Source organism: Acartia tonsa, chromosome 4 (assembly GCF_053477335.1).
Source record: "Acartia tonsa isolate MP-2025a chromosome 4, ASM5347733v1, whole genome shotgun sequence".
NCBI classification, from domain to species: Eukaryota; Metazoa; Arthropoda; class Copepoda; order Calanoida; family Acartiidae; genus Acartia; species Acartia tonsa.
Genome location: NC_137263.1, coordinates 31,498,845 through 31,514,867, shown reverse-complemented (window position 1 = coordinate 31,514,867; position 16,023 = coordinate 31,498,845). Strand labels below are relative to the sequence as shown.

At 31.4% G+C, this 16,023-nt stretch overlaps 1 protein-coding gene across 2 annotated transcripts in view; it reads left to right on the top strand.

Moving 5' to 3' along the window:
* LOC145316780 (adenylate cyclase type 5-like) overlaps positions 1 to 16,023 on the top strand; it is a 77,702-nt gene that overhangs the window by 11,902 nt on the left and 49,777 nt on the right. The window contains exons 1-2 of one of the 2 annotated variants that reach the window (XM_080157514.1): positions 7,214 to 7,642; positions 8,001 to 8,111. In XM_080157514.1, the coding sequence (XP_080013640.1) occupies positions 7,379 to 7,642; positions 8,001 to 8,111 (375 nt within the window). In that variant the 5' untranslated portion in view covers positions 7,214 to 7,378. Of the gene's footprint in view, positions 1 to 7,213; positions 7,643 to 8,000; positions 8,112 to 16,023 lie in introns of those variants that run through there. The other variant, XM_080157515.1, reaches the window with a different exon arrangement.

The following is a 16,023-nucleotide window of genomic DNA, read 5'->3' as shown; positions in this document are numbered from 1 at the left end:
ATCCATTTATAATCCATTTATCAGTCAACTTTCAGAAATACAGTCGGATGTTGGAAAATATTCTTCTTTTCTTAAAAGCATAATCTAGGATTGCTTCTATACTTCTTTTAAACAAGTAAAGAATTATTACAAGTTTTCAAAAGCGAAGTTTTATATAATATGGATCTGTACGTCTGTCTTTTCATGAATATGATGATTCCTCTAAAAAATGTTCCTTAAACAGTAGCCTGTATGTATTTAAGCAATTTTGCAACAAATTTTATACAGTTTATACATTTTATGTTTAGAGTTATATATTGACATTCTGCCTATTAAGTTCTGTCACTCAACAAGGATTAATGTTTGATTTTTCTACCGTCTTGAGAGCTTCGCTTATATGGATGTTGTCATCTTTGTTATTTGATATTTAATTTAAAATCCGAAAGAAATAAACAATTGTAAACCTGTACTCCATAATCAAGAAAGAGGAATATGTTTAAAACTCCCAACTGTAATATTAACTAGAAATGTTATTATGATGGGAAAAAATGAATGATGGATAATATATACATTATTGCTATTAATATCATTGTTTCATTACCATGTTAAATTTAGTGCTGCTATTATATTGATTTAAGTCTTATTTTCTAAATTGTATTATTATGATAGAATATTAGATATATGATTATTTCTGAAAGGATACATCGGTGAAAACGTTTGCTATTTATGAAAAGCAACTCATATTTCATAAAATCTTTTATACATTGACAAATAAAAAGTTTTTGTTGACACAATGCTTCCTTGATAAGCAGGGTCTGTGCATCACAAAAAAGATGAAAATAAACAAAGACTTGTGAAAACAAAGTCTGATATAAAGAATTACGCAAAATGTGAGAATTGTAAAAACAATAATGTTAGGTATTGCCACAAATTCGACCAACAGAAAAAGGGCATAATAATTTGGTTGTAAGAAAAGGTCCACATCAATCCTTCATGAAACCCCAATGTCAACCTCCCCCCTCCATCTCGCATTTTTTAAAATTTTTTAGATAGAATAGATTTTTATATTATCCCCCAACCATTGAAATCCGTCATTTTCTAATCTGACCCCCCCCCCCCAAAAAAAAAGAATAGCTTGAGCTAGTTTCAAGAGTTTTTTGAAACCTTTGTCTTTTAGATTGTATGTATAACAAATTTTTATGATATAAGAGTCAAGGTTTATCCAGAGAATAGAGCTTTAGAAACACATGCACTATAAAAAAAACTATAAAAATGAAAAAAATGTAAGGTTTTTCTTTCAAAATATAATTTTGAATTGTTATTGAAAACGACCAAATTCAATCAAATTTCAGTAATATATTAATGAGAAGCATTGAAAAAATATCTCATATACATTAGTAAAAAAATAATAAAAATAAAAATTTCATAATAAAAGTTTTTCACAGTGTAACTATAGTACTACATTGCACGCAATCTTTGTTTTAATAGAAAGTTGATCAATTTCTTATAAGATAAAAATATAGGATTTTACTTCTTTCTCTACATAAAACAAAGACTAAGAATTGAATCAATGTAATGCTTATGTTACATGTTTAAAAGTCTTTATTCTTTTAATGAATAGTTCCTTAATAATCAAATTATAATCAATAATAAAATTAAAATACTTTATATTGATAGAAAAGTGAGAGCATAGGTTATCTATTTGTGCATTACAGACTACCAGACAAACATACTTATTAAACAAATTTTAGAGTAGATTGTCAAATAAAAACTAAATTTTTTGAAATATTATTCTATTATTTACGAGTTGGTTGCTAAAAAATATATAAAACAAAATTAATCTGTGTATATTCGATACAAAATTACGATAAAAAGTGTAAAAATTTGAGGCGTATTTTGGATCAGATATTAGCAGGGATCTTAAGGGATAAGACAATGGAAGATAAATTTATAAACATCCCAAATCCCCTCCCTCCCTAGATATGAGTGTCCTTGTCCCATATTCTAATATAAGATTTGGCATCAATCCTTCTAATCACTCTTGTCATTAAATGTCCAAACATATTCTGATCAGATACTCATAACATGTAGGAGGATATTATGATTAATATTTACAGTATAATTGTAACAAAAAAGTATTTTTTTTTCTCATTTATTACAATTTTTTTTATTTCTGTTTATCTTATTCCTTTCAAGTTATATTCCATTAGGCCCTTTTTGCCATTTTCATAGAGTTGAAGAAGAGACATTGTGATTTTGTTTGCAATACCGATGAAAAAATTCGCCATAAACATAAAATTACCACTAATACCTAGGATCGGTAACTGGATGTGTAAACATGTTCCTAACATAACAGTTATTCCGCTCAGTATTTTCTATTTCAATAAAATGGGGTTTAAAAAGCGTTTTACACGTTGCTGCCGAGCCCTGATTAAAACTATATTTTTGAAACATGAAATAGAGATTTTAAATAAAAATTAAGTTATATTTTTAAAACACTGTATGTGTTCATTATCACTGCGGAAAATGAGGAATTTAGAATACATCCTTTAACTTGCAAAACCAAGAGAAAAATCAATATCCATAATCAAGAATAAGATGAAGCTTAAGCGATTAACAAGATATAGATCTTTTTGTTGCTTCTTAATAGAAAATAAAAATGAATAAAATTTAGAAATTCCTTTATCGTCTTGAAATGAAATATTGAGGGAATTAATATTGTTTTACAACAATGAAGTTGGTTCAACCTTGACATTGTTATAATGTTATTACCTTGTGTAATTGTTGTAAGTTTGACTTTAGACTAGTGTTTGATTACAGTTACGCTAATTTACACAACTTTGTTTACAGCTTCATATAATTAACCAAACAGTTATTTGATTAAAGGATTTATGGATTATATAATATATTAAATCATTTCCTTCAAATTTTGGGTTAAAATACCGATTTTACTTTTTTGTAAAACAAAAATATATCTTTCATTGACCTATACACATGAGCCTGTGATAACCATAAATAATCTTTTATCATTTGAAGAAATATTGTTTTTTTTTTGCAGAAAATAAATTTATATATTCTGCAGAAATAGACATAAAAGAATTTTTCGAGCAGTTTTATTTTTGATGAGATCTTGATATTCTAAAAGCATTCTCCTGTTCTTAAAAGTGTTAAAAATTTTGTATGATGATTAATTTTACTTTGTACTTCAAATATTTGAGTTTTATGATGAAAACATATTTTATATTCATTCTTCTAAATTTACTTCAACTTTATTTTTAAAGAGTCTTAGAATTTAACCAAAAAACGCCTTTTTTATGGGTATAGATAATAAAGGCAAATAAATTAGAGGCCCGTAGGGGTGCATGTAACTAATGTGTGAATTTTTAAATCTTCTAATAAATGATAAGGTAACGTTTGTAACTTACTATGAGCCATATACACAGTGACAAATGTAAAGACATACCTTACCTATAGAGTAAAAGCGCTACTATAATAACAAATCATAAAAAAAATAACATCAAATCATTATTATTATTATATTCTATGATTTAATAAACGGTAAGTAATTTTAATCCTCTTCTATATATAAATCAAGTATAAAAATAAAATGTTGCAAAAAATTGATTTTGTAATATAGAATATTGGTAACTCATAAATTATTAGGCAGCCTGGGTAGAAGGATGGCAGAATAAGGCTGGGTTGGCTCACAGGTTTTATATCAGGGCTCGGCAGTCGCACCTTTACAAAGCGACTCTACTGCAAATTTACACTTTTAGATAAATACATATAAAAGACGAAAACGGCCATTAAAAAAATAGGAGATTGCGGATCTATTTTTGGACTTCAGCTTCTGTCAAAGTTTGACTGTACGAAATTGGCATGGCTCAATATTGATCATTAAAAATTGGAAGGTCAGATGTGGTAATTAAAAGCTAAATTGTATGCAGCTACAGCTGCCAGGCCCGTCTTACTTATTACTTATTGCTGTAATGGCATTTATTAAACTTACAATAAATTGTACACAATTGTCAAGAATTTATTATTATATAAACACGAAAGATATTTTTAGAGGTTAAGAAATATATAACAAGAATCATAATATGGATTCAAAGGTTTGTTATAGGTAAATCTTTCCAAACTTGCTTTTAAATTTAATCGTACTGATATTTAAATTTCACCTGTTAAAAAAAAAACAAATGTAAAAATTAAAACAAGGTCAGCTCAGGAAATTATTATTACAGTTATTAATTAGTTTGTCAAATAAATATTTAATTTTAACATAAATGTAATTATTACGTTTCTAAAACGTTGATAAATTTTAAAAAGTTTTAACTAGGGCAAATGTATTGACAAAAACGCAACAATAACAATCTAACATAATTTGATACAAGTAGGAAAAAAAGATTTTTATATAGACTAATATTTAAAAAGTTAGGAAAGTAAGAAAAGTATTTTGATTATTAGGTTTTAATAATCAATTAATATTATTTCACTTTTAAGTTTCCCCACTTTTCCCAGAAAGTAGCTTCTAACAGTTCATAAACAGACGCTTACCCACATTCAACTACTTTAGAAATAGTACACATATCGGCCTTCAATAACTAAATATTAAACAAATTAAAATGAAAAGATTAATCATACACAATATGTTTCTAATGATCCCATGTAAATGTTTTCAAACACGAAGTCTAAATTGAAAGATTAATTAAGTTGAAAGTAAAATTGTTTGAAATTACTCATGAAAGATTTAGCAGTTGAAATCCAAGTGGCAAATAATGATTAATTGATATTAAATTAGAGTTCTAAAACTTATAATTGCTTTAAATATTTTAACTACATATTTTACTTTTTGTTAACATATTTTTAAAAATGTTACTTGGCAATAAAATAAATTTTTATTAAAATTTTTAACTCTTCAACAAATTGAAAAAATATTGATTTGAAATATTTTCAACTTTTATTTGGATTAATTGGCATTTTATTGAATTGAGTATTAGAATATCTTCAGATAGAGTGTTTTAATCATTATTATTTCAACTTTAATGAATATTAATACATTTTAATAAATTTATGAGAAAAAAAAATTAAAAATGGGAACATTACCTTAGTTTGAAAAGTTGAATTTATTTGAAAAACGTCAACACTTTTTTATTATGCCTGTATTTTAACCTGTCCAACCTTCCCTTCCCCTCCTCTCTGTAGGTTCCAGTTGAATGAAAAGGTCATAGCTTGACGGTTACCCTGTCCTAAAATTTGACGTGTCAACTTCTAAAATATGATAAATATTGCCTATATAGTACACACACATGAACTCAGACATTTTTAGCTTACTTTACACTTTAGGGTACATCAGTGTGGTGTTTTAATAAACTATTGTCTGCTAATGTGGCAATTATATTATTCATTTTGATTGTCTCTAACACTTTTCAAGTTTATTTGAATGCATATCAATTACCAACATTTTTCATCTTCTAAATTTGAAAGAAGATTTTAAATGCTTATATAAAAATTGCTTATACCTACCTAAATTAGGTGACTACTATAATATTATGATCTATTTCCATATCATTGGATCACTAAAAACGAATAAACAAGTATTAATTATCTGTAGTACTAGACATTATGCGATTTATTTTAGGACATTATAATAATCAATAAAGCTAGGCTTGTAGAACTATGAATTAGCTTTAAAATCGTAGTTTTGTGAACCATTTAACGAGACCAATATCTATGAAAGAAAAAAGTAACTCAATTAAATTATAATCTATCTGTACTCCTTACTGTATAAACAACATACAAAAATATGGTGTGACATTACTTCCAACAACGTTCATAACTGTACGTGTTTCATTAGCCAAATGACAATAGATTGTGTCTTAAGATGTAAGAAAAGTAAAAGAAAGAAGTATTTAGTTAATAATAATAATAATAATGTGACAGTGAAATATAAATTGATATACAACAAAATAACCCCTTCTGTAAATTAACATTGCTGGTGGAAAAGGTGAACAACTAAAATTGTATACAAATTTCATTAGAAGTTACCAAAGTTTTAAAGCCAACGAATAAGAACTTGTTAATACAACTTTACAATTCACAGTTCAATGTCCCCTTTCTCCATGGGAATAGATGACTTTGAAAAATATGTCGAGAAATATCAATTTTTTTTGCGGTTTTAATAGCACGCCCAATAATATATATTGTAAATGTACATATGAACATTTTGGAATGCATTTTGCCCCTTTTGCACTTTATAATTCTGGCAATATATTTTCCATATACTTGCCTCATTGCATAGGACTCAACCTGATATATTTTAAAAGCTTCAATACTGATAAAATTACAAATACAATACTAAAAATACTTTTGCTCGTGCGGGGATTTTCATGGATAAGACATTGGATGATAAATTGTTGAACATCGTCATCCACCCTTATTAAAAACAAAATTTATCCTAAATAAAAATTTTAGTGAAATAGTTTAGACACTTTAAGTTTATACCTCCCAATCAAAAAATTTAAAAAGAGAACGTAATATATATTTTGAGTACCAGTATAATTTACAGTAAGATATCCCCTCCCGTCCTGAGCTTACGATAATTTTTTTACTTCCTTCTTTTTTTGTCACCTCCTTTTTTTCTAACCATCGAGTGGCAGGATTTTAAAAAATTAAAGTTTTATAAAAGTATAATTAAAAATTCTATACAGGTTTCTCTTTCATTTTTACACTTGAACAAATATTTTTGGAACTTTATTATTGTCAATGAGAGAAAAAATATTTTGATTAGTCATGATTTTACTTAATTCTCCTCTGCTCTCATTTCAAAGCAAAGCTTTTCTATTTAGGGCTTGCTCGTACATCAGTCTGTAAGCCGCCTTAACAAATAATTCATTACCTGAGACTTAAATTTTTATAGTTTAGATAACCTATGAGTTGTTTTTCAAATACTTTAGATATCTAATAGAGAGTTACCTAATATTATGACCAAAATTAGGCTTAACTACTAGAACCTTATATCTACAATAAAGTTTGCTCTAATAATCAATGACAATATTCTTATAATAACACAACAAACAAAAGATAGCCAGGGGGGAATTATTTGGAATACAATAAATAGAATTATTTTATAAAATAAAACTTTGTATAAGGATTTCAAAGACAATATAATAAGTTATAAACATTAAATTTTATAGATTGTATAATTGAAACAATATTTATATTTATTTTCAGAGTATGCATAAACTAAAAAAGTATTTCAATTAATGATACTTTGTACCTAAGAAAATGACATTCGTATAATCATGTGAACTAATATTTTGTCAGTTTTACCAACAACACTTATTTGTGGACTCAATACCCTGGAAAAATTTGCAATGAAACTAATAAATTAAAAATAAAAATGGCTGAACGTGGTGGAAACGGATTAAAATGCAGCCTGGGTACGGCCCCAACCCTGGCGCCTGACCCGCCCGAGCCCGAGGGCGGCAACGGCAGCGTTAGCACGGACACGCCGACTGTTCGCCGGTCGGGCATGAAGCGGAGCTCGAGCGAGAACGCTACGAACCTGGGTCGGGGGGACGGTGAGCACCTTGTGTTTGCGGAGCCTAATGTAACGAAACCGTGGAAGCAGAGGTTCAGCTTTCGCCAGCCACGTAAAGAACAGGTACCTAACACAGAACCAAACATCCCCGGCGACACTTTAATAATTATGTATCATCTAGTTGGGAAGTGTCTTTAGATTGGGAGGACTGATCTAGAGAATAACATGAATAAAGGTGAAATCGTATTATGAAAAACTATCAAATAGCGAAAACTGAGATCTGAAATTTGAGATCTGAAAAGACACATAACCGCTACGGCCGTGGCATTACTTATACCATCATGGGTTATGCGTCTTGCGTCAGGTTAGAAGGGTGACGCAAATTTCAGACCCCAGATTTGGCGATTTGAGAAAAATTTATAGCGAATTAGATAATCTAGCAAGCATCGCATTTACTTTACTAACATTCTCTTTTTTTCAGTCGTCAGTGGAAGGATCTCGTGAATGCTATAGATCCGCAAGTATGAGACATTCATTCAGAAACTCGAGTGCTAAATCTTCCTCAGCACAAATATGCGAAACAACTGCACAGGTTAACATTTTTTTTTGCAGAAGCCAAGCTACTCTAAACGTTGTTCGTGTTTGTTGGCGTATGTAACTGTTACAACTATGGTTTTTTATGGTTCCTACTGGTGCTATGCCAGCTGCATGACATTAATAGTTAGACTAGGAGAATTCCTTGGCCCAAATCAGTCGTTACTCTTTACCAGACATATCACCAGTAATACACCAAAACAAGACCTAATGGTGTATCCCGTCCTCTAGAGGTTATTCAGGTTATACTCTATAGTACATTAAAAGAATATACACAAACACAAAAGTAACACAAATTTGTGTTATAACCCTTTTTAAAATTCATTAGGTACTTTTGTATTTATTTAAAATTATCAGGGTATGAATTTAAAAAGCCTTTTAAAGTATTAAGTTATTTTTTTATGTAGAAAAATAAATTATAAATTAAAATCTTATCATTATACAACAACTAATTAATTTTCATAAACAACAACAACAAAAGATATTATTTAAAGAATTCTCGGTTTCAAAATGTTCTTTAGAACACTTTAGATAATGACGAATTTAGATAACAAAAATTATTCATATAAAAGTAATAGAATAATTGCATGTTAAAGGATTTTTATACAGAAATAAAGTAAGGAATCGAAATGTTGCCTAAAGATAACTATCCTGCATCCAAATTTTCGCAAGTAATAATTTGTATACATATATTTTTTGCAACCAATTACTTTAAGGCTATAATTTTACCAGCGGCAAAGAATTTGTAACATACCCTTTTCCAGACAAAAACCTGAACATATATTTTAGATATTTGAGAATAAAAAACATTATTGTACAGATATTGGTATACTCTTCTTTTGTACATTTTTATATGCGTAGCCTCTCTATAGACACGCCATATTCTCTGACTTCCTTACTGAAATTACAAAAAATGTTTTGATACTTCCTTTATCATTGAGGCGGCATATATATAGGCTCTGTTTTAAATGGGGGGGGGGGGAGTATAGCCTAACTAGGAATTACTTGAAGATTAAGTAAAAAGGAGAACTTAACCAGCTAAGTAGTTATTGAAATCCTAAGATTTAGAGAAAAAAATCTCACTTCTGTAATATAATAGGAGAATTATATTGTTTGTTATGTAATTTTTAGAAATATATAATGTTCTACTTAAACTTTCAAATAATTCAAAATTACTCATTATAAATTTCCTTTCTTTGTATTCAAAACTTAAAGGTTTTATTATAAGTAATATGACATTTGAATATCATGAATTCAATAATGTGTTATATTTGTGTGTGCTATCTATAATATAAAGTAGAACGATGTCTGTCCGTATGTGTGTTCGTCTGAAGCTTAAGATCTTGTTAGCCACTGAACCGATAACTACTTCAATTTTTAAAAAAATAAGGGAGGATTTCCCCACCTGTACACTTCTAGAGACACAGCTAATAGTTCATAAAAATATAATATAAAAACGCCTACACAATTACGACCGTTTGCGGTCTTGTTTATCCTTGAAAGTTTACAATTGTTATATGCAGGGATATATGGCTTTGTTAATACACATTATTTTTTTCGTTTTCCAAACTTTAAGGCTGATATCTCAATTCTTGATAGTTTATTATTATTAGTTGAAAAGGTGTGTAGATTAACTCCACCTACATTTACTCTCACAGGTCTCCTTAACCCTTACAGATCGGGGGGGGGCTCAAAGAGCCCCCCCCTCTAGTTTTTTCAATCTCATTTTTTTTGTAGGTAAGATGGAGAGCTGTAACTTCATGACTTTTTAAGTTTAGTAATTATACGTCGGCAAGAGTTGATTTTATTAGGATATCTGGTCTGTGTCGGTCGTGGTGTCCGGTCAAAGTCGGTTGGGTAGCAAAAAAAATTAGAAATAATTCTAAATAAATCTTAATTTCTACATTATGACTTTTGTGTATAAGGTAGTAACCTAAAATTTTTTTGGTGAATACTTAGATATCAATGACCTTCTGAGAAAAGTGGTGTTATGACCGTTTGACCGCTCCCTGACCGACTTTATGACCGATTTTTGTCCGGCTTTTACTACAGATATAAATCATGAATATCGTGGCTTCTATCACAGCTAGAGACCTATAATTTTTTTTGGTAAATCCTTGAGCAATAATACACAGATAAAAATATTAATTTGCGCCGCCAACCGCCGTTTTACCGCCGTAACCGCCGAAAATGGCGGTTTCCGTTATTTGCCGTTTTTCGGCGATGATCAGAAAAAGTAATTTTTTTGTTATAAAAAATAAAAGTTCGTCCTAAAATTTGGTCATCCTAGCTGCAAAATTGGCCGCTCTACAGCTGTTTTAAAATTTAGCGGCTGGCCGCTAAAAAGCGGCTAAGGAGCGGTCTGACTGCTATGACTAGAAAAAGTAATTTTCTCTAAAAATACACATGAACCACCAGAAAAAAATTTTACGTCTTTATCTGTACCAGGAGCCGAGATAGAGGGGGGGGCTCTTTGAGCCCCCCCCCCCCGATCTATTAAGGTGGGAATTGGGGCCCGATCTGTAAGGGTTAACAAAACCTTAGATTAAAAAAAAATCTCGAAAGAAACGGACAACAGGGCCTTCAAATAGGGTACAGTAGTGGTCAGAATCCGTTGGAGATTAAATCTTAGCTGCTCCTTCTTGCCAGATATTGCAATTTGAAGTTTTGTGGTAAAAATGCCTACAATTACAAGAATTCCAAGGATATTTGCATAAGTAAACACCTTAATTCATCAAATAAAAAGGGTGAGTTTCACATTTGAGGAGTTTATATGTCTCTGCATATGTAAACTACACAGTCCCTCCCCATTTAGAAAATTTTGTTTCTTTAAAGAAATTATTTAATGAAAAAGGTACATTGTTCTGTTTACAACTTTAATCTAGAGGCTGTTACCCTGGAACCAGTAAAGCAAACCTCAGTTCTAGTTTACATATAGCTAAAGTTAATATTTAAAATACTCTCAACCCCCCCCCCCCTTCAACCCCCTCTTGCAACCCATAAATTTTAGGGGGGAGGGCAAAGTAATAGTATTATGTTTTACTCAACCTACCTGAAGTATTGAAAGAATACATTATATATGTAAGATTCTTAGGCCCAAAGTTTCTGGAAATATTGTTGACTACACCTACACCCTCCCCCCCCCCCACCCCACCCCTAATAAAATCTAATTGGAAGTGGGTAAAGAGGCAGAAGAGTTCTTTAGATAGCACTAAATATATATATAAGCTTTAGTACTTAAACTTTAGTAGTCATCAAAATCTCTTGCAAATATTGCTGCAACCAACCCACTCCCTCCTTCTTAGACCACAAATTATTAGGAGGGATATGGAAAATATTCTTGTTTTACTTTGAAATCACTGAATTATATTAAGCAAACTTTGCAAACTCCCTTCTATTACTTATTTGGAGGGAGGGGGGGGGGAGAGATTGTAAAGCCATAGGGAGGGAAAGGGGGCTTGGAAGGAGGTTTCAGCAAAATTTGTTAAAATTACTTTTGACCTACCAAAGCATATTTGCTTTGTTGCTACAATTCTAGTGATTTTGTGGTAGGGTGAAGCAGTTTAACCCTACTGAGCGAGTCCGGTCAAAAAAGCCCCTAGCCTTAAGGATTCTATCAATAAAGTACTACAAGTAGTTACAGTTTGAATGTTTTATTTTAACTGATTATGCACAACAAATAAATGGCTTTATATACAAACAGATTACAATATAGGGTTAGGTAGAAAATGGGTGTGGAGAAGATGGGGGGCTGCAGCCAGGTGAATAGCAGATGGGCAGGCCCCTGTAGGGGGTAGAGTAGACGTCCCCCGGAAAAGGGTAGGTTAACTGGAACATGAAGGGGGGGAGGGGCAACTCCCTCCCCACATGGGCGGCTGATAACTTTGACCGCATTCTTTGGCGGTCAAAATAGAAGAAAGAGTTGGCTTATGAATGTGATGGGTGGAGCTTTAACACCTGTATTGCCGGGAGTCTCAGAACGTAGTATGCTCTGAAAATGACAGTCTGTCTGTCCGACTACCACAGTTTCTTAGTAACACACCATAGTAGTAACCTTTCAACTGCAACCCAACCATTCTCTCTTTACAAAATTTTATGTTTTTGATTTATGAGGGGAGGGGAAGAGGTCAGCAATATATGTAAAAGTGCTTTGTTAATATTAGGTAAGAAGAGCCGATAGGTTGAGGGTTTCTGAGATCTTGAAAGATAAAAATACACACATACTAACGACACATGTAAGTATATTCGTTCTTTATAATTTCTTACTAGCGGCTACGCAACAATACAAATCCAAAAGCTTTATATGTATCTCAAATATTTTCTTGAAACACATTGGAATGATTTTCTGCCACACCCCCCCTCCCCCCCCCCCCCAATTATGTCAGGACGAGGGGGAGGGGGAGAGAAGGTGGTCAACATAATTTCTACAAAATTTTGGCCTAAAAACCTTACATAATAATTTTTCCCACTATACTTCAATTAGTTTTTGAGAAACACATAATAGTATTACTATGCTCCCCCCCCTCCACCCTAAAGTTTGTAGGTTGTGAGAGTATGGGGGGGGGGGGGGGAAGCAAAATAACTAAAAGTAAATTGGGCCATATGTAAATTTAAACTGAGGTTTTTTCCAGGGAAACAGCCTTTAGGATAAAGTTGTAAATTGGGCAAACCTCTTTAAAGTTAAAAACATCACTTATAGTAGTAAAAATTGTTTTAAATGGGGATGAAGTGTGTAGTTTACAAATGAAGAGATATCTAAACTCCTCAAATGTTAGACTCACCCTTTTTGATTTGATGAATTAAGGTGTTCACTTATGCATATATCCTTGGAATTCTTGTAATTTTAGGCATTTTTACCACAAAACTTCAAATTGCAATATCTGGCAAGAAGGAGCAGCTAAGATTTAACCCTTACAGATCGGGCCCCAATTCCCACCTTAATAGATCGGGGGGGGGGTCATATTGACCCCCCCCTCTATCTCGGCTTCTGTTACAGATAAAGACGTAAAATTTTTTTCTGGTGGTTCATGTGTATTTTTAGAGAAAATTACTTTTTCTAGTCATAGCGGCCAGGCCGCTCCTTAGCCGCATTTTTGCGGCCAGCCGCCAAATTTTAAAACGGCTGTAGAGCGGCCAATTTTGCAGCTAGGATGACCAAATTTTAGGACGAACTTTTATTTTTCATAACAAAAAAATTACTTTTTCTGATCATCGCCGAAAAACGGCAAATAACGGAAACCGCCATTTTCGGCGGTTACGGCGGTAAAACGGCGGTTGGCGGCGCCAATTAATATTTTTATCTGTTCATTGTTGCTCAAGAATTTACCAAAAAAAATTTTAGGTCTCTAGCTGTAATAGAAGCCACGATATTCATGATATATGTCTGTAGTAAAAGCCGGACAAAAATCGGTCATAAAGTCGGTCAAACGGTCATAACACCACTTTTCTCATAAGGTCATTGATATCTCAGTATTCACAAAAAAAATTTTAGGTTTCTACCTTATACACAAAAGTCATAATGTAGAAATTAAGATTTATTTAGAATTTTTTTAAAATTTTGGTGCTACCCAACCGACTTTGACCGGACACCACGACCGACACAGACCAGATATCTTAATAAAATCAACTCTTGCCGACGCATAATTACTAAACTTAAAAAGTCATGAAGTCACAGCTCTCCATCTTACCTACAAAAAAAATGACATTGAAAAAACTAGAGGGGGGGGTCAATATGACCCCCCCCCCGATCTGTAAGGGTTAATCTCCAACAGATTCTGACCACCACTGTACCCTATTTGAAGGCCTTGTTGTCCGTTTCTTTCGAGATTTTTTTTAATCTAAGGTTTTGCTAAGGAGACCTGTGCTCTCCCTCTCTGTATAAATGTGTGTACATACTCGTAATTGAAATGAGTATATAATCAGACATAATCAAAAAGAAGGAAAGAATACAGACAGGCATTTTAGATTTTACTGCTACGAATAACTAGTTTTTTCCCCTCAAAAATTAAAATATAGGAAATGAAAAAGAAACAACATTTAAAATTATTTAGGTGTATGTTAGAAAATAAAACGTTTTACGTTTTACATAAATGATTTATTCAATAACTACCAAAAGAAATTAATAATATTAAAATGCAATGCATAATTAATCATGGATCGGCATATGCAGTCTTCTATCCTCATATAAAAGTAACAGGTTCTTTGATTGTCTGTCTGTCTCGAAGGAAACTATTTTGGGGATAGGTTCCACTAACCTCCCAAGAGAAATCGTTCCTAGAAAGAAATTATTCTAGAAAAGTGGGGTGTTCGATTCCCCCTACTTAAGTGCCCCTAGACCTCTAGTGGAGTTGCCGATAGTCTTAGATAAGTTATAAAAAGCTGCTGATCACGGTTGAAATCCTCAGCCACGTCTCTTACAAAAGTCTTATTTAACCTTTTAATTACACCCACTTCACGCCACCATGTTGAACCTTTTATACATTTTTTTTGAATATATGGCCGCGGCCATAACGATCTTTTTAAGTAATCCGCAGCCATAGCTGTGCCGTAATATAAAATATAGTGAGACTTATTTTCTTAAAGATATTATCGCCTTAATGATAAGAGTAAGATAAGATAGAAGTATTATTTTATGTATAGTCAGCAATTTTTCATTTTTTGAAACACTTTAAATAAGTCAATAATTAATTATGCAAATGTTTTAAACTTTGCATTATTAAATATAAGTCATGAAAATGTAATGTACAATTAAGATAGTGTAGGATCTTATTATTATTATCAAAGATATTTTAAAATGTTTTTTTTTACGCGATGGAGAAGTCACATTGCCTGGTTTTTCCTTAGACAATAAGGCTTATTTTAATAAAGAATATCTATAATCTTTAGTACGTTAAACATGCTACACTTAAGCTTTTCACGACATATTTGCGGTATTCCCATATTTACATAAAATTATTTCTCCCATTTAATAAAAACGATGTTATAACTGGTTACTTAATATTTGTATCTTTCTTTGGCTGAGCTTAGCTTTTTTAGTGTTGGCATCCTTAAAATCCAAATTTCGTATTATTAAACCAAAACTTATAAAAATAAATTTTAATTTCCCAGAAAATTCTAACTTTTAATGGATTATAAAAGGATTTAAAAGTAATGAATGAAAAACTTGCCAAGAATATTCGCATATGATAAAAAATCCTGTAAAAAATGGCGATAATTATTTATTTTCCACAAGAATCACAAAGTTTTATATATTTGCAAAACAACAAAAATTTTATAGCAAATCAAAATAAATTAAGATTTCATAATTGATAATTAAAGTAGATTGGTGTAGAACAAGGACGTGCAATTGTGGTGGGGAGTGTTTGACATCACCCAAACTTATTCTTTGGGGAGGGGGGAGGGAAGATAAAAAATTTTACCAGCTCTGAGTGTCATTTTACTCCCCATCCCTCCAATTTTTAATTGCCCCTTCCACAAAATAAAAAGCTTCGACGTCCTAAAGATTTGAAGATTTTAAATCTCCCTCTGCCGAACCGTTAGATTCTTTTCATCATGATAAATGAAATTAGAACACATGCCATACTAAGACCAGTTTTAAAGTTTTAATTTAAAACCTTCAGTTAAAAAAGCGGGGTTGTCTTCAATTCAAAATCTTTTTCACATAATTAAGCTCATAATAAATATTGCCTTTCCTTTATATTTGAACAATATAGTCAAAATAACAGAATAACTTCATCCATTTCTGCCATTAGTGATATACATTCAATTATTGTTTTGTTGATGAAATATTTACTGCGTGACTTTGTATGAACATTATAAAAGTTTGTGTAAAGTTTACTTTTGTTGTAAGATTAAATGACACATGGTAAGATGTGGAAGATTACTACACACACATATCCCTACACAAACTT